Raw genomic sequence first — 19,525 nt, 5'->3', positions numbered from 1 at the left:
ACAGCAGTGACAGGGATGAGTGTAGAGGACAACGGAGGTGGATGAGGGATGGACAGACATCACAGCAGTGACATGGATGAGGTGCAGAGGACAACGGAGGTGGATGAGGGATGGACAGACATCACAGCAGTGACAAGGATGAGGTGCAGAGGACAACGGAGGTGGATGAGGGATGGACAGACATCACAGCAGTGACAGGGATGAGGTGCAGAGGACAACGGAGGTGGATGAGGGATGGACAGACATCACAGCAGTGACAAGGATGAGGTGCAGAGGACAACGGAGGTGGATGAGGGATGGACAGACATCACAGCAGTGACAAGGATGAGGTGCAGAGGACAATGGAGGTGGACGAAGGATGCACAGACATCATAGCAGAGACCGGGATGAGGGGAGAAGAGGTATCTTACCACGGCTGTCTGATCAGTCTCTCCCAGAAATCAGGTCCATAGCGTTCTTTAAGAGGAGACAATGGTGAATTGGAGATAATGGGCAGTGGTTGAAATCGTGTCACTACCTGAGATCGTCTGCAGGAAGAAATATAACTAGGATTACCATACTATCCCTTTAAACTGGGACACCATGAATTACGGAGGCTCTGTGGCTGATTAAAACCAGGTGAATGCAGGCTTGAAGTCAGCCAGTCACAGAACCTGTAGAATTCATGAGTGTCTTGGTTTAAAGGGATAGTATGGCAAGCTAAATATAAGACACAGAATGCAGTCATAACGTAGGCAATAACATATAGACAATGAGGGCCTGATCCAAAGGTGGACGGAGTTGCAGCTGTGAGTGCGTCTTTTGCCGCAAGTGCGGCGCTAATCCATCACTGTGAGCATTAAGACCCTGTGGAGGCGCAGAATCTGTGCCTGAATGTCGGCCCATGTCAGTGCTACTGCATCTTTAGATTCCCACGCCTGGCTAGCCAGCTTCATTGCCACCCAGAAACACCTCTGAATCAGACCTGTAGCATTCATCATGAAATCCCAGACATCACTGGAATGCAGTAGAGCGATGCAATATTTCTGGGTTGTTGTCAGGACATTATTCATTGATGCTGTCATGATTCTGAATAACACTTATAGAACTGAAGTCCTCAACAGTCAACCTTCCCATTCCCACATCTCTCGTTTTGACCCCAGTTTGTCTTCACCGAGTGGGGAATATCAATACAGGGTCTCACCTCAGAACCTCTCTTGTCGAGAAGAGTTCTGGTGGCACTTCCCCACTGGGTCCTAAATACAGCCATGTGATTATAAACTGTGAAACATGCATTTGTTTGGAATGATAGCCATTCTCTAAAAGAACTACGACCACAGTTTGGAAACCATGTTGTCACAAACTTTCAGTGATTGCCCCAAAAAACGGTTGCTGACCCTGGTCACCACAAGTAATGGCACTTTCTTCCACAGCGGCTGGTCCCCATGAGCCTGGAGCTCCAGGAGACACTCAGGAGTTAAGCTGGGAGGACTACACTGGGATGGCCCAATTTCAAGCATTTGTTGTGCAAGGTCCATGCTCATAACAAGAGACACATATCGCTATAAGTCAAAGAGCCGTCCACAGCAGGCTGCCCCAGAATATATGTGAAACAGGACCTGGCCCTTGCCCAGCTTCGGAGATAAAGGGGTACAAAGCAAGATAAGAGTGGTATCCATTTCCCTCCCATACCCAGTACCAGGATGACCAAGAGCACCAGAGACATTCATGCTGACTGTGTCGACTGTGGGGTTACAGTTCCTGTTGGACTGGTCAAGAGGCGCCCATTGGATAACGTGGAGTTTCTTTGACATGTGTGGTTGTAGCACAGTGGGACTGATTCAGGTGTGGTTGAAGGAACTGTTGCTAGTGCTTATACAGATGCAGCATCAATAGCACTAATATAGTAATACATTAAGGAACGTTGCGCCTCCTGCTGCATTTACTGATCCCAGCTACATCCTAGAATGCAATATCGGATCATCTGCGGCACCATCATCTGGCCGCACCACCCATAGGGAAGCGCAAGCCAGCCGCCGCATCTACCTCACAGAGGCCAAATAAACGCAGGATTTTTTTTGCAATTTGGCCTCGCGCCTGCGCATTACAATCCGTGCGCACCAACAGTCATTCAGTAATCGGCCGCTGTGCAATTTCGCACAACAGCGTTCAGGTCTGAATTAGGCCGTTAAATCTATACCTTTCATGCCAGTGATTCCAAATTGGGATAAGTTCCTACAGCTGCATTCTCATTTTCCTCAGGCCAACCGAGTACTGGTGAGCAAAACGCGTTTCATGGGAAGGGGCTGCTAGAGCAATGACCTGGTTCTAGAAATCATTTCCCACCCACGTTGTCACCACTGCAACCAACTGTCCCTTTTTTTTGCAATCATTTATTATCGTTATCTACACTATAAATGATATATTTCATAAACTTACATTGCAAATGGCATTAATATTTCAAAATCATCCTCCATCTTCACAATTCAAAATTTCCAAATATTTCTACAGAAAAGCAAAAAACAAAACATTGACTAATGACAATGTCACAATGCGTCTCCTATCGGTCATCTTCGTACTAACGTTCCCTTTAACTCTTTTACTTACGCCTTTGTAACCCTTGCTGTAAATCCGCAATTGACTTGGTATACCTCCTACATTTTAAGGGGTATGGGTCGTTGGATCGACTCAACTTAGGTCGACAGTAATTGGGTCGACCACGATAGGTCAACACGCATTAGGTCGACTGGGTAACTAGGTTGACATGGTCGTTAGGTCGACCTGTACTTGGTCGACAGGTAAAAAGGTCGACATGATTTTTTGGTGTTGTTTTCTTCGTAAAGTGAAGTGACGGGGAACCCCAATTAGTGCACCGTGTCCCCTCACATGGCTTGCTTCGCTTGTCATGCTTCAGGCAAGGTTACCGTTCCCAATCGTAGTCCACGTTGATCGTAAAGTATGAAAAAGTCCAAAAAATGGGGAAAAAAGTGAAAAACTCATGTCGATCTTTTGACCTGTCGAACTAGTACAGGTCAACCTAATGACCATGTCGACCTAGTTACCCTGTAGACCTTACACATGTCCTATCGTGGTCGACCCAATGACTGTCGACCTAAGTTGAGTCGACCTAACGACCTTATCCCATTTTAAGGAGTCACTCACAGTCAATAACATTTGACACAAGCACTAACTCCCCATTACCCGGATTTTTCTTGGAAATTTTTATTTAAAAAAAAATACCATTTAGCAGATTTTATTTTAGTCTTTTATTTGCAGTGGCCAGTTTTCTGGCAGAGCTGTCCAGACAACTGCGTACATGTCCTAGTATTTGGGGGGTAATTCCAAGTTGATCGCAGCAGGAAATTTTTTAGCAGTTGGGCAAAACCATGTGCACTGCAGGGGGGCAGATATAACAGTTGCAGAGAGAGTTAGATTTGGGTGGGTTATTTTGTTTCTGTGCAGGGTAAATACTGGCAGCTTTATTTTTACACTGCAATTTAGATTTCAGACTGAACTCACCACACCCAAATCTATCTCTCTCTGCAAATGTTATATCTGCCCCCCCTGCAGTGCACATGGTTTTGCCCAACTGCTAACAAAGATCCTGCTGCGATCAACTCAGAATTACCCCCTTGGTCTCCTCTATTGCCAACAGGTGGAAGAGGCACAGTAGGTGAGAAGAGTGGACACTAGGTTGCAAGCCGTTGACAAAGGACCAAGTTCCGAAACACAGTTTTTTTTTTAATATCACTGGAATGTATGATGACGTCTAGGTTCCTGATGGTCTTCTCCTGGTTCTGGACTTTATCACTTTTGACCACTGCGGCTATTATACAAGTGTACTGAATGTTTCTATCCTGCAAGTCAGGTATTACTTTGTCTTTATAATAAAATCTAGCCTGTTATATTCCGTACTTTCATCGTCCAATCATTTTATACACAAGTTTGATGGTCCCACATCCTGGACGCTGGTAAGTGGAGGACCAGCACCGGTAGGGAAAAAATGGTCAGCTTGCGAAAATATGAACTGACCAAGCACACCAAACTGTGGGCATATTTACAGTTGAACGTATCTTACACTTGTAGTCTGGGGCATTCATGCCGGGGGCTGTACAGTCAGGGTTTGGAGGAGACGCAAGATAACCACCCTCCTTCATTGCATCTTGTTATGACTGACATGCAGTTTGATGACAGTTGTATTATCAGGAAGCATATTACCGCAGGTCCCACAGGACATGAAGTATTTTTCCGTGTGCACAGTGACGCCTAGATCCTAGCTGTTGGACAAATCTAAACGGGGTTCACGCAATTGCATGCGCAGCTGTGATTTTGCACACAGACTTGCAAAAATATGCTAATAACCCAGACGCCATCTTGTGCTTATGCTGTATGTACAAAAGCGTGAACAACCATTGCACCTTCACCAAACGCACTTTGCAAATAAATCCTCGGTGTATGCACCGCCGCTAATCCATCGCCACACGTGCGCATTATGGCTTTGGCACATGCAGTGCAGCAAAACATCGCTCCGCTGTGTCCGCAATGAACATTGTGTGCACCCTGAATCAAGCAGATCTATCCTCAAATCCCTCCCCAACTTCACTTCATATCGCCCCATTTGTTTCTGTTTTATTCATCTTTGCTAGGTGCCATATCATAGTGTATTTTTGCCTTTACCAATGCTGTGGCATTTTAGCGCTGACTGATGCTCTGTGGATTATAGAATAATAGATATCAATTACAAATATATAGACAAGGAGAAGGTTACCAGGAACACACACACACAAAAAAAACCCATTATACTGTACATGGTAAAACATAGGCAAAGTTCCATAGAAAGATAGTAGGATAATATTTATGAAATGACTGCAGGCTCTCCTAGATGTGGTTAGCAAAGGTCTATAATCAGCAGAAGCAAGTTCTTAGTAATTGCCGAGATGCTCCGATTTGCAGCAATCAGGGGTGATACCTTATATCCATACATTGGTATTGTGCGAATAGTATCGTGTCTTATTGGAACTGTACTGTAGATGCTCCTCTATGGGATACGCTTACTTCCTTTTCCACTTATTAGCTTCATTCATTATGGTTTCTGTAAACGTGGGAGTTCTGCAATCTGTATCATACATTCACAACCAAAAATATACAGATTACAGTCATCTTTAGGCACCTTAATGTCACTATAAACCCGCAATAATGGTAATTTTCCTTATTGTCCATCTACTTCTGTAGGTTCTTAGAAGCAGAGGTCGTTCCAGGTGATCTTTATCTGATTTGCACTCTACAAACCTAACTTGTAAGGAAAGAGTCTCTTTCAATACCAGCGTTTCATGGGCTACTTTCTCCCCCTGTGCCCACTTTTCCTTTCAGAGGTCCCATTAGATATTCTCTAAGATGTCTGTATTTCCTGCTGGGAAGTTTTTAGTCTAGAACATTACATGAATGCAGTGGAAGCTGTCTCTTCTCTGCTTGGCATCTTTTAAGAGCCATCGTTTCACTCTCATTTGGGGGGTCATTCCGAGTTGATTGCACGCTAGCAATTTTTTGCAGCGCACCGATCAGATAGTCGCCGCCTATGGGGGAGTGTATTTTCGCATTGCAAGTGTGCGAACGCTTGTGCAGCTGTGCGGTACAAAATTTTTTTTTGCAGTTTCTGAGTAGCTCAGGACTTACTGAGCCGCTGCGATCACTTCAGCCTGTTCATGTCCGGAATTGACGTCAGACACCCGCCCTGCAAACGCCTGGACACGCCTGCGTTTTTCCAAACACTCCCACAAAACGGTCAGTTGACACCCACAAACGCCCTCTTTCTGTCAGTCACCTTGCGATCGCCCGTGCGAATGGATTCATTAAATCCATCGCTAGGCGCCGATCCGCTTTGCACTCGTAGGACGCACCTGCGCATTGCAGTACATGAGAATGCGCAGTCCGGACCTGATCGCTGCGCTGCGAAAATCCGCAGCGTGCGATCAGGTCGGAATGACCCCCTTTATTCAAGATGCACTCTTTTTTTTTTTTAAAGTCTGTTTTTCAATCTCTCTCATTGTATCATTTTGTCAATTAAACTTTTAAGGAATACAGTCCCGATTCCATACTCTTATAAAAGTAGCGCACATCTGCACCATCACCGTACCCGATATCTGCATTTGCTACATCCGCAAAAAAAAACGGACTTGCATGCAACTTTGAATCGGCCCCATTGTAACCGCACAGCAAACTTAACTGCAACAAAATTATTTTGCATACATATTTTCTGTCTGCTGTATCTCTAAACAAAAAACGTCCACTTGACACTCACAGTTGTAGTACTTTTTAAATCTTCAGTCTTGCTGTTTATCTTCACAGCAACCTTTGGTCACCCTGGCTTGTAAGCCAAAACATCCACTACTGCAGAGATTACAGTTTCTGTAATCTACATTGCATAGCAAGTGGAGGAGCCGCACCATAGGAAAACCAGTTAATGTCTCCTGTATCAAACATTCACAACCAAAAATATACAGATTATAATAATCTTTAGGCACCTTAATGTCACTAACCCGCAATAATGGTAATTTTCCTTATTGTCCATCTACTTCTGTAGGTTCTTACAAGCAGAGGTAGTTCCAGGTGATCTTTATCTGATTTGCACTCTACAAACCTAACTTGTAAGGAAAGAGTCTCTTTCAATACTTTCTCTCCCTGTGCCCACTGTTCCACTCATTGGTCCCATTAGACATTCTCTAAGGTGTCTATTTCCTGCAAAACATCCACTACTGCTGTAATCTACATTACATAGCAAGTGGAGGAGCCGAACCATTGGAAAACCAGTTAAGAACCATATGAAAGGTTGGAATCCCATAAAGAAGTAGGCTTTTTTTAACTAGAACTAGAAGGAGTAAGTTTTGAGTTGATGAACACACTCTATGATTGGCTGTAAATTAGGAACCGGGCATCTGTTCTTGTCGGGAAAATGTACCGAAAAGAGGACCTCCTCAAACTGTCTCTGTCTTTGATAGAGATTTTAGTGAATTTGCTAAACACCGAATCAATTGCTGGAGCCTCGGAAGATGGCACAGAAGTATCGGACGGTTATTGTGGGCAAATTTTCCCCTGAGCAACCGAACCAGCCAATCTTGACAACTTGACACAAAAATCCTCAGGAAGGTCTCCAGATCCTATGCATTTTTCCAGTTGACTGTGTGTGATGAGCTAGGGAAAAGTTGAGAATATAAGTTGAGATGAATAAGACTTTGGATAGGTCCCTCCAGACCCTGGAAACAAATTCCGAGAGCAGAGATTCTTTTTTTTTTTTTTTTAAGAGTCTTTTTATTAAAAAAAATTTTTAAAGAGGAAAATCAATAGTGATACAATGTACAGAACATTAAAGGTCTAAACACTGTGAACAAGGACAGCAGGAGAGAGAGGAGAATGAGACCAAAAAACAGTATAACAACATTCAGAGACTATTTCAGGAGGTCATACAAGTATGCAAAATGAAGAGCACATATTTTAATTACAGTCCACCCCTATCTAATTATTGCTAAACCTTTGTTAGGGGATAAATCCGATTAATTCTATTGAGATAGTAGTAAAGGTCAGAGAGGATGCTGTTTTGTTGTCTTAAGCTGGATACAGTGAATACAGGCTGCAATTATTTCATGCACATTGCAGAATAGTGAGCCCAATGTAATAATCTTGGTCTTAAATAGGCCAAAACAAAGGTCTTCCTGAGAGGAAGGATCATGGAAGTGGTCACTGTGGTGTCAAGAATATATTTGGTTTCCAAAATGGTCCGACTTTCAGTTGAGGTCTCAATGTGTTTAGAGTCCAATGATCAGGACAGGTCATCATCTTAGGTCATCATCTTACGATTTCTATTTCCCAAGTACAAAATAGGAATTTAATACCTACCGGTAATTCCTTTTCTCGTAGTCAGTAGGTAATACTGGGATGGTCTTAGTACCATAGGGGTATAGATAGGGTACATTGGAGCATGGTACTTTAAAAATTCTTCAGAGTGTGCTGGCTCCTCCCCTCTATGCCCCTCCTGCAGACTCAGTCTAGGAAAACTGTGCCCGAGGAGACGGACGTACTTTGAGAGAAGGAAAATTGACAAGCAAAGTGGTGAGAACCGAACCAGCATACAACACAACAAGAGGATAGCCATGTTAACCACAACTTGCAACAAGGGTCAGTAACAGCAGACCCAACCAAGAAATACAAGAACAAGGCTTGCAGGAAAACAAATGAAGCACAGAGGCAGGCGCCCAGTATCCCCTACGGACTGCGAGAAAAGGAATTACCGGTAGGTATTAAATTCTTATTTTCTCTAACGTCCTAGGTGATACTGGGATGGTCTTAGTACCATGCGAAGTCCCAAAGCTCCCAGACTGTGTGAGAGAGTGCTGAGACCCCTGTAAAACCGAGTGACCAAACTGAAGGTCCCCTTTAGCCAAGGTATCGAACTTGTAAAACTTTACAAATGTGTTTGAAAAAGACCAAGTAGCTGCTCGACACAACTGTAAAGCCAAGACACCACAGGCAGCCGCCCATACAGAACCCACCGACTGTGTGGAGTGGGCCTGAACCGATCTCGGCAGTGGCAAGGCTGCCGAAGAGTAAGCCTGTTGGACAGTCAGACGGATCCAACGAGCAATGGACTGCTTCGCAGCAGGACATCCAATTTTGATAGCGTCATAGAGAACGAACAGCGAGTCAGATTTCCTGTGATGAGCCATCCTCTTGACATAAATCTTCAAAGCTCGAACCATGTCCAGGGACTTCAGCATAACTGACGTGTCAGACACCACGGGAACCACTATTGGTTGATTGATGTGAAACGCCGACACTACCTTAGGCAAAAACTGCGGGCGAGGCCTGAGCTCCGCTCTATCCTCATGGAACACCAGATAAAGGCTCTTACAGGATATAACCCCCAATTCCGATACACGCCTTGCAGAGGCCAAGGCCAATAACACGACAGACTTCCAAGTCAAATACTTCATGTCCACCCTATGTAATAGTTCAAACCAATCCGACTGAAGAAAGGTCAGGACCAAATTGAGATCCCACGGAGCCATGGGAGGCACAAAGGGCGGTTGAATATGAAGGACACCCTTCAAAACCGTCTGGACCTCTGGGATCACAGCCAACTGCCTTTGGAAGAAGATAGACAAGGCCGAGATCTGAACCTTAATGTAGCCTAAACGTATGCCCATATCCAAATCTGCCTGTAGGAAGAGTAAGATGGCCAAGATGAAAATCTACAGTAGAATACTGTCGGCCCTCACACCAAAAAACATATTTTTTCCATATGCGGTGGTAATGTTTAGATGTTACCACCTTCCTGGCCAGGACCATAGTCGAGATAACCTTGGCGGGAAGCCCTTTCCTGGCTACAATCTCCCTTTCAACCTCCATGCCATCAAATGAAGCCATGGTAAGTCTGGATAGACGAACGGCCCTTGCTAAAGAAGACCTTCTTGAAGCAGCAGAGACCAGAGCTCCCCGAGGAACATGGCCAGGAGGTCCGCATACCAATTCGTGGCAATGAGAATTGCCTGAAAGCTTTCCCATTTTAGTCTTTTGAGAACTCTGGGAATGAGAGGAAGTGGAGGGAACAGATAGACGAACTGGTAAACCCACTGCCCCGTCAGAGCGTCCACCGCTGCAGCCTGTGGATCCCTCATCCTGGAGCAGTAGCAATGCAGCTTCTTGTTGAGGTGAGAAGCCATCATATCGATCAGCGGGCAGCCGTTGAACCAACAGTTGACCCAACAGTTCAAACACCTGCGGGTGAAAGCCCCATTCCCCCGAGTGCAGATTGTGTCTGCTGAGGAAGTCCGCTTCCCAGTTGTCAACTCCTGGAATGAATATGGCCGACATGGCCCTGGCATTGCGTTCCACCAAGAGGAGTATCCTGGACACTTCTCGCATTGCGGCCCTGTTTTTTGTTCCTCCCTGTCGGTTTATGTACGCCACTGCCGTGGGGTTGTCCGACTGGACCTGTATGGCCTGATGTTGAAGGAGGGAAGAGGCTTGCAGAAGGGCATTGTAAATCGCCTGGAGTTCCAGAATGTTTATCGGAAGGGAAGGCTCTTAGGGCGACCACCTTCCCTGAAACTGAGCCCCTTGCATCACAGCCCCTCAACCGCGGAGGCTCGCATCTGTTGTCAACAGAATCCATGACTGAATTCCGAACCATCTGCCTTCCACTAGGTGGGAGATCTGCAACAACCATAGAAGGGAGATCCTTGCCTTTGGGGAAAAGGATATCCTCTGGTGCATGTGGTAATGTGATCCTGCCACTTGTCCAGCTGGTCTAGCTGGAACGGACGGGCATGGAATCTTCTGTACTGAATAGCCTCGTAGGAGGCCACTATCTTGCCTAGTAGGCGGATGCAATGATTAACCGAGATCTTGTGTGGTTTCAGAATGGAGCGGACCATAGACTGGAGTGTCAAGGCTTTGTCCATAGGCAAGAACACCTTCTGAGACACCATGTCCAGTATCATCCCCAGGAACTGAAGTCTCTGCGAAGGTTCCCGGTGTGATTTTTGCAGATTGAGAATCCACCCGTGACTTTGTGAGAAGTCGCATAGTCAGGTTGATGCTTTCCAACAACTGAGCCCTGGACACAGCTTTTATGAGGAGATCTTCCAAGTATGGGACGATGTTCACCCCCAACATATGGAGTTGCAACATCATCTCCGCCATATCCTTCGTGAACACTCTCTGTGCCATGGAGACAGCAAAAGGCAAGGCCTGAAACGGGAAGTGGCTGTCCTGCAGTGCAAGTCTGAGGCAATGTGAAGATCGGGATGTGAAGGTACGCATCCTTGATATCCACAGATACCAGGAACTCCCCTTCCTCTAGGCCAGAGACCACCGCTCTCAGAGTTTCCATTTTGAACTTGAACACCCGTAGGTACGGGTTCAGAGATTTCAAGTTCAAGATCAGTCGTACCAAACCGCCCAGCTTTGGTACCACGAACAGGCTTGAATAAAATTCTTTGTTTCGAAGTAGAGGAGGGACTGGGACAATAACCTGCGTTAACAGCAGTTTTGGTATGGTGTCTTGCAAGGTAACTCTTGCCACAGGTGAAACTGGTAAGCCCGACTTGAAGAATCTGTGAGGAGGGAGCGTTTGAAACTCCAACCGGTATCCTTGTGAGATTAGGCCTCGCACACAAGGATTCCGGAAAGACTCCACCCAAACCTGTTGGAAATATTAAAGCCGAGCACCCACCTGAAACTCCCCCTGCAGCTTTGGCCAACCGTCACGCGGAGGGCTTCGTTGAGGAAGAACCTGAATTCTGCTCCAGTGATCCAGCGGCCGCTGGTCTGAAGGGTTTACCTCAATTCCCTCTAGCTGCATTTGGGGCACCCATGGCCCTGCCTCTGAATCGGGGCACAAGAAAGGACTGTAGAGAGTAAGCCCATCTAGCCGGAGGAGCCACAGACGGCAGATAGGTGGACTTACCAGCCGTTGCTTGTGAAATCCACTTGTTTATTTCCTCGCTAAACAGAGCCTCCCCCATCAAGGGAAGATTCTCCATGCCCCTTTTGTACTCAGCATCCTCTGTCCACTGTAGCAGCCATTGAGCCCTGCGAGCAAACACAGCCATAGCAAGGCACGTGAATTGATTAGGCCAATCTCCTTGATTGCCTCACTCATGAAGTTAGCAGAATCCTTATTATATACAATAGAAATATTACAACCACCTGCGCACCTTGCTAATGAAAGACTGCTGGTACTTAATGTGACTTACACCAATCATGAGAATGTAGATAGAACAAAGAATAGTAGTTCCTGCACACTTATCCATAAGGGTATATGACACTTCAAATAAAATGCCTAAAATGTCTTAATTGGACATTTTAGGCATTTTATTTGACATGTCATATACCCTTAAGGATAAGTGTGCAGGAACTACTGTACTATTCTTTGTTCTATCTACAAATCCTGAATATGTTGTAGGAGTGTCAGAAGTTCATACTGAGGCATAGTGTCAAAACCCTCTATCACATTACCAGACTATTTAACAATGGCTCTAGAGATCCAACCATAAACAATGGTGGGTCTTTGTGCGACTCCCACTGCAGTGTAAATGGATTTGAGTGTAGTCTCAATCTTACGATCAGCAGGGTCTTTTAAGGAGATAACACCAGGTACAGGCAGTACAATTTTACGTGGCAGCCTGGATACTGAGGTATCCACAGATGGAGGATTCTCCCACACCTTCCTATCCTCAGGGAGAAAAGGGAAGGAGGTTAGCAGCCGCTTAGGGGTTTGAAATTTCTTGTCAGGATTAACCCACATCTCTTTAAAAAGTGTGTTTAATTCCTTAGAGACAGGAAAGGTAGCAGTAAACTTTTGTTTTACATTAAAAAACAATACCTCATCAGGTTCTGCCTCTTTATTAGGGATGTTCAGGATCTCTCTAATAGAATAGGTAAGTGCTTCCACACCCTGAGACAGAGTACTGTCTCCTTTATCAACCTCTACTTTCCCTAACACTAAATCTGGCATCTTATTATCAGAGTCAGACTGGAGCACATGGGGCAGCGTGCGTGTCTGAGAAACCAGCATAGGGGGTTGAGAGGCAGGTCTGAGATCAGAAGTCTGAACCAGAAAATCATCCATAGATTTTTTTATGGCTGGAGGACCCATCGGCCACATGGTTAATGGCAGCCACGGCACGTAAGGGGTTAACCCTTAAAGTGCCCGGCGCCATTTTAAGGACAATAGGCGCTTGGCGTCTCTGTTAAATGTACTTACGGCGCTGGGTGCGGACTGTTTAAAAATATGTTTAATAATGTGTTTTAACATGTCATATGTAGTGCTCTGTGCAGAGTTGTAGGATTGCATGTTTAAATGTATTTATATTTAAGATGTGGTCACCTGTATTTTAAAGGGAAAACGAGATTTATGGCAAGAACTTTCCGTTGTTAAATCTCTTTCTGCGAGATACAGTGGGCTCCACAGGGAATGACACTGGGGTGTAGAGTAGGATCTTGATCCGAGGCACCAACAGGCTAAAAGCCTTTACTGTTCCCAGAATGCATAGCACCGCTTCCTCTATAACCCCGCCTCCGTGCACAGGAGCTCAGTTTTTGTTAACCAGTCCAATGCAGTAGCAGGTAAAAGAGATGACAACCGGTAGTAGCCACATACATCACACTCTCACGACAGTAGAAGTGTCAGCGGCTAATGCCATACCACCCAAAGAAGCTAAGTGCGTCAGGGTGGGTGCCCTGTGGAGCCCAGTGTACCTCGCAGAAAGAGATTTAACAACGGTAAGTTCTTACCATAAATCTCATTTTCTGCTGCGGGGTACACTGGGCTCCACAGGGAATGACATTGGGGATGTCCTAAAGCGGTTCCTCATGGGAGGGGATGCACTGTAGCGGGCACAAGAACCCGGCGTCCAAAGGAAGCATCCTGGGAGGCGGAAGTTTTGAAGGCATAGAACCTTATGAACGTGTTCACTGAGGACCACATAGCCGCCTTGCACAATTGATCAAGGGTCGCACCATGGCGGGCCGCCCAAGAAGGTCCAACAGACCGAGTAGAATGGGCCTTGATGGGAGCAGGAGCTGGAAGGCCAGCCTGTACATAAGCATGTGCAATCACCATTCTAATCCATCTGGCCAGGGTCTGCTTGTGAGCAGGTCAGCCAAGTTTGTGAAAACCAAACAGTACAAAGAGAGAATCAGACTTCCGAAGGGATGCAGTTCTCTTCACATAGATACAGAGAGCCCGTAAAACATCCAAAGACCGCTCTTTGGAAGACAAGTCAGGAGAGGCAAAGGCCGGAACCATGATCTCCTGATTAAGGTGGAAAGAAGACACCACCTTAGGTAAGTACCTGGGTCGTGTTCTAAGAACCGCCCGGTCACGGTGAAAAATCAGATATGGGGACCTACAAGACAAGGCACCCAGATCCGACACCCGTCTAGCAGAGGCAATAGCCAGCAGAAACAATACCTTAAGAGAAAGCCACTTAAGGTCTGCAGGTTCAAGAGGCTCAAACGGAGACCCTTGCAACGCCTCCAGAACCACCAAGTCCCAAGGAGCCACAGGCGGCACATAAGGAGGTTGAATCCGCAACACACCCTGAGTGAACGTATGAACATCAGGTAAAGTCACAATTTTTCTCTGGAACCAAACCGACAAGGCAGAAATATGAACCTTGGTGGAAGCCAGACGAAGGCCCAAGTCCAGGCCCTGTTGTAGAAAGACCAAAAGTTTGGCCGTACTAAACTTGTATACGTCATGATTATTAGTGGCGCACCAAGCAAAGTAAGAATTCCAGACCCTGTGATAAATCCGAGCAGAAGCCGGTTTCTGGGCCTTCAACATGGTTTGAATGACCGCCTCAAAAAATCCTTTGGCCCTCAGGACGGAAGCTTCAAGAGCCATGCCGTCAAAGCCAACTGGGCTAAATCCTGATATACACAGGGGCCCTGAACGAGGAGATCTGGGCGCTGTGGAAGTAGAAGGGGTCGCTCTATCGAGAGACCCTTAAGATCTGAGAACCAATGCCGTCTGGGCCACGTGGGAGCGATCAGAAGTAGGTTCTTGCTTGAACTTCCTTATTACTCTGGGCAGGAGTGACACCGGAGGGAACACGTATGGCAGCTGAAAGTTCAATAGAATTGCCAGCGCGTCCACGAGCGCTGCTTGAGGATCCCTTGTCCTTGCTCCGAAGACCGGAACCTTGTTTTTGTGTCGAGACGCCATCAGTTCCACATCTGGAAGGCCCCACTTGTCCATGAGGAGTTGAAACACTTCTGGATGGACGCTCCACTCTCCGGCGTGTACGTCCTGGTGACTGAGAAAGTCTGCTTCCCAGTTTAGGACCCCCGGAATGAATACTGTTGATATGGCTGGCAGATGGGGTTCTGCCCACTGAAGAATCCTTGATACTTTCCTCATTGCCATGCGGCTTCAAGTGCCGCTTTGATGATTGATGTATGCCACCGTGGTGGCGTTGTCCGACTGTACTTGAACAGGTCTGTTCTGCATTAAATGCTGGGCCAAGTTCAGTGAGTTTAACACCGCCCGCAGTTTCAGAATGTTTATTGGGAGGAGAGACTCCTCCCTGGTCCACCGACCCGTAAGGGAGTGTTGCTCCAACACCGCACCCCAACCTCTCAGACTGGCATCCGTCATAAGAAGGACCCAGTTGGAGATCCAGAAGGGACAACCTCAATCGATGGTCCTGCAGCCACCATCTTAGTGACAGACGGACCTCCGGAGACAAGGATATCATTTGCGACCTGATCCGGTGAGGCAGGCCGTTCCACCTGGCAAGAATCAGCTTCCGCAGAGGGCGGGAATGGAATTGAGCGTACTCCACCATGTCGAAAGCCGACACCATGAGACCTAGCACTTGCATTGCCGAATGTATCGACACTTGTGGACGAGATAGGAAGCATCGAATCCTGTCCTGAAGCTTCAGGACTTTCTCCTGAGACAAGAACAACCGCTGGTTGTGAGTGTCCAACAACGCCCCCAGGTGCACCATGCTCTGAGCAGGGACCAGGGAAGATTTCTTCCAGTTGATGAGCCACCCGTCGGCATGCAGAAACCGTATAGTCAGATCCAGATGGCGTAGGAGAATTTCTGGGGAATTTGCCAGAATCAACAAGTCGTCCAAATACGGCTGGATTCTGACCCCTTGACGGAGTACAGCCGTCATTACCGCCATGACCTTGGTGAAGACTCGCGGAGCCGTGGTCAAACCAAAAGGTAATGCCCGAAATTGGTAATGGAGGTTGCCAACCGCAAACCTCAGGTACTGCTGATGTGACATTGCAATGGGAATATGCAGGTAAGCATCCTGTACGTCCAGGGAGACCATATAATCCCCAGGTTCCAAGGCCAGAACAATAGAGCGAAGAGTTTCCATACGAAACTTGGGAGACCCTCACAAATTTGTTCAATGACTTGAGGTTGAGAATGGGCCAGGAGGACCCATTCAGTTTTGGGACTAGGAACAGCGTTTAATAGTACCCCTTGCCTCTCTGAGCCAGAGGCACCTGTACTACCACTCCTGTGTCCAGGAGGGACTGTACCACCGAATGAAGAGTCTTTGCCTTCACCTTATCCAAAGGGACGTCTGTCAGGCAAAATTGATGAGGGGGATGATTTTTGAAGGATACGGCGTAACCTCGAGTGACAACTTCCCGTACCCAGGCATCGAAAGTGGTCTTCAACCATTCCTGGGTAAACCCTAGAAGTCAGCCATCCACCCTGGGATTCCCCAGAGGGAGGCTCGCCCCGTCATGCGGCAGGCTTGTCAGTCTTGGAAGCAGACTGACGGGCAGCCCAGGCCCGTTTCGGTTTGGGCTTAGTAGGTTTGGAAGTGCGAGCCTATTTTGGGTACGCCTGACCCTTTGCTTTCCCTGAAGGACGAAAGGAGTGAAAGGAAGTATTCTTAGCCTTCTGTACCGAAAGAGCAGTACTAGGTAGACATGCTGTTTTAGCAGACGCTAAGTCAGCCACTATTTTGTTGAGGTCTTCTCCGAAAAGAATGTCTCCCTTAAAAGGGAGCACCTCCAGGGTTTTCTTAGAGTCCAAATCCACAGACCAGGACCACAATCAGAGAATCCGTCGAGCCAGTATGGACGTAGTAGAAGCCTTGGCTGCCAGAATACCGGCATCAGAAGCCGCCTCCTTAATGTAATGAGAAGCTGTGACAATATACGAAAGACATTGTCTAGCATGATCAGAAACGTTGGAAGGCATCTCAGCTTCCAACTCCTGAGCCACACTTCAATAGCCTCTGCAGCCCAAGTCGCTGCAATGGTGGGCCGATGCGCAGCACCTGCTAGGGGGTAAATCGCCTTTAAACAACCCTCCACATGCTTATCCGTCGGCTCTTTCAGAGACGTGACAGTAGTCACAGGCAGAGCGGAGGGTACCACCAACCGCGCCACGAGGGGATAGCGTGCCAGCATTTTCTTGTGAGTCGTGAATTTCTTTCCTGTATTTTCCCAGGATTCCTGACGTATGTCAACTAAATGGTAAGAATGAGGTAAAAATAAGATTTTAAACCTACCGGTAAATCTTTTTCTCGTAGTCCGTAGAGGATGCATAGACGGGCTCCGCAGGAGACATGGGCACTTTAAGAAAGACTTTAGGTCTGGGTGTGCACTGGCTCCTCCCTCTATGCCCCTCCTCTAGACCTCAGTTAGAGAAACTGTGCCCAGAGGAGATGGACAGTACGAGGAAAGGATTTTTGTTAATCCAAGGGCAAGATTCATACCAGCCACACCAATCACACCGTATAACTTGTGTATCAAGTAAACAGTATGAAAAAATAACGTAGCATCAGTCCAACCTGATGGAACTATGGCCCTCATTCCGAGTTGATCGCTCGCAAGGCGATTTTAGCAGAGTTGCTCACGCTAAGCCGCCGCCTACTGGGAGTGAATCTTAGCATCTTAAAATTGCGACCGAAGTAATCGCAATATTGCGATTACACACCTCGTAGCAGTTTCTGAGTAGCTCCAGACTTACTCGGCATCTGCGATCAGTTCAGTGCTTGTCGTTCCTGGTTTGACGTCACAAACACACCCAGCGTTCGCCCAGACACTCCTCCGTTTCTCCGGCCACTCCTGCGTTTTTTCCGGAAACGGTAGCGTTTTTTCCCACACGCCCATAAAACGGCCTGTTTCCGCCCAGTAACACCCATTTCCTGTCAATCACATTACGATCGCCAGAACGATGAAAAAGCCGTGATTAAAATTACTAAGTGCATAGCAAATTTACTTGGCGCAGTCGCAGTGCGAACATTGCGCATGCGCACTAAGCGGAAAATCGCTGCGATGCGATGAAATTTACCGAGCGAACAACTCGGAATGAGGGCCCATAACATAACCCTTATGTAAGCAAAACTATATACAAGTCTCGCAGAAGTAGTCCGCACTTGGGACGGGCGCCCAGCATCCTCTACGGACTACGAGAAAAAGATTTACCGGTAGGTTTAAAATCTTATTTTCTTTAACGTCCTAGAGGATGCTGGGGACTCCGTAAGGACCATGGGGATTATACCAAAGCTCCCAAACGGGCGGGAGAGTGCGGAGGACTCTGCAGCACCGATTGAGCAAACAGGAGGTCCTCCTCAGCCAGGGTATCAAACTTATAGAACTTTGCAAAGGTGTTTGACCCCGACCAAGTAGCAGCTCGGCACAGCTGTAGTGCCGAGACCCCTCGGGCAGCCGCCCAAGACGAGCCCACCTTCCTAGTGGAATGGGCCTTAACCGATTTCGGTAATGGCAATCCTGCTGTAGAATGCGCCTGCTGAATCGTGTTACAGATCCAGCGAGCAATAGTCTGCTTTGAAGCAGGGCCGCCAACCTTGTTGGCTGCATACAGGACAAACAGTGCTTCTGTTTTTCTGATCCTAGCCGTTCTGGCCACGTAAATTTTCAAAGCCCTGACCACATCCAGGGACTCGGAATCCTCCAAGTCACGTGTAGCCACAGGCACGACAATAGGTTGGTTCATATGAAAGGATGAGACCACCTTAGGTAGGAATTGAGGACGGGTCCGCAATTCCGCTCTATCCATAAAAACCAGATAGGGGCTTTTATGTGATAAAGCCGCCAATTCCGAAACTCGCCTAGCCGAAGCCAAGGCTAACAACTTGACCACCTTCCAAGTGAGATATTTCAACTCCACTGTTTTAAGTGGTTCAAACCAATGTGACTTAAGGAAACTTAACACCACGTTAGGTCCCAAGGCGCCACCGGAGGTACAAAAGGAGGCTGAATATGCAGTACTCCCTTCACAAAAGTCTGTACTTCAGGTAAAGAGGCCAATTCCTTTTGAAAGAAAATGGATAAGGCCGAAATCTGAACTTTAATGGAGCCTAATTTTAGGCCCAAATTCACTCCAGTTTGTAGGAAGTGAAGAAAACGGCCTAGATGGAATTCTTCCGTAGGAGCATTCCTGGCCTCACACCAAGAAACATATTTACGCCATATTCGGTGATAATGTTTAGATGTCACGTCCTTCCTAGCCTTTATCAGCGTAGGAATGACCTCATCTGGAATTCCTTTTTCCGCTAGGATCCGGCGTTCAACCGCCATGCCGTCAAACGCAGCCGCGGTAAGTCTTGGAACAGACATGGCCCCTGTTGTAACAGGTCCTGTCGTAGAGGAAGAGGCCACGGATCTTCTGTGAGCATTTCCAGCAGATCCGGATACCAGGTCTGTGAGCATCTCCTGAAGATCTGAACACCAGGCCCTTCGAGGACAATCTGGAACAATGAGAATTGTTCTCACTCCTCATTTTCTTATTATTCTCAATACCTTGAATATGAGAGGAAGAGGAGGAAACACATAAACCGACTGGAACACCCACGGTGTCACCAGGGCGACTACTGCTACCGCCTGAGAATCTTTTGATCTGGCGCAATACCTCTGCAGCTTTTTGTTGAGACGGGATGCCATCATGTCTATCTGGGGCAGTCCCCACTGACTTGCAATCTGTGCGAAGACTTCCCGATGAAGTCCCCACTCCCCTGGATTCAGGTTGTGTCTGCTGAGGAAG

The 19,525-nt window shown here is 47.0% G+C and overlaps 1 protein-coding gene across 1 annotated transcript in view; it reads right to left on the bottom strand.

The window, feature by feature from the left end:
- LOC134933932 (protein INCA1-like) overlaps nucleotides 1-19,525 on the bottom strand; it is a 121,320-nt gene that overhangs the window by 55,180 nt on the left and 46,615 nt on the right. The window contains exons 2-3 of the mRNA XM_063929474.1: nucleotides 2,419-2,484; nucleotides 411-527 (exon numbers count right to left, since the gene is read on the bottom strand). Of these exons, the coding sequence (XP_063785544.1) occupies nucleotides 411-527; nucleotides 2,419-2,456 (155 nt within the window). The 5' untranslated portion in view covers nucleotides 2,457-2,484. The remainder of the gene's footprint in view (nucleotides 1-410; nucleotides 528-2,418; nucleotides 2,485-19,525) is intronic.

Source organism: Pseudophryne corroboree, chromosome 6, assembly GCF_028390025.1.
Source record: "Pseudophryne corroboree isolate aPseCor3 chromosome 6, aPseCor3.hap2, whole genome shotgun sequence".
Taxonomy (NCBI): Eukaryota; Metazoa; Chordata; class Amphibia; order Anura; family Myobatrachidae; genus Pseudophryne; species Pseudophryne corroboree.
This window is presented reverse-complemented; position numbering and strand designations above follow the sequence as displayed.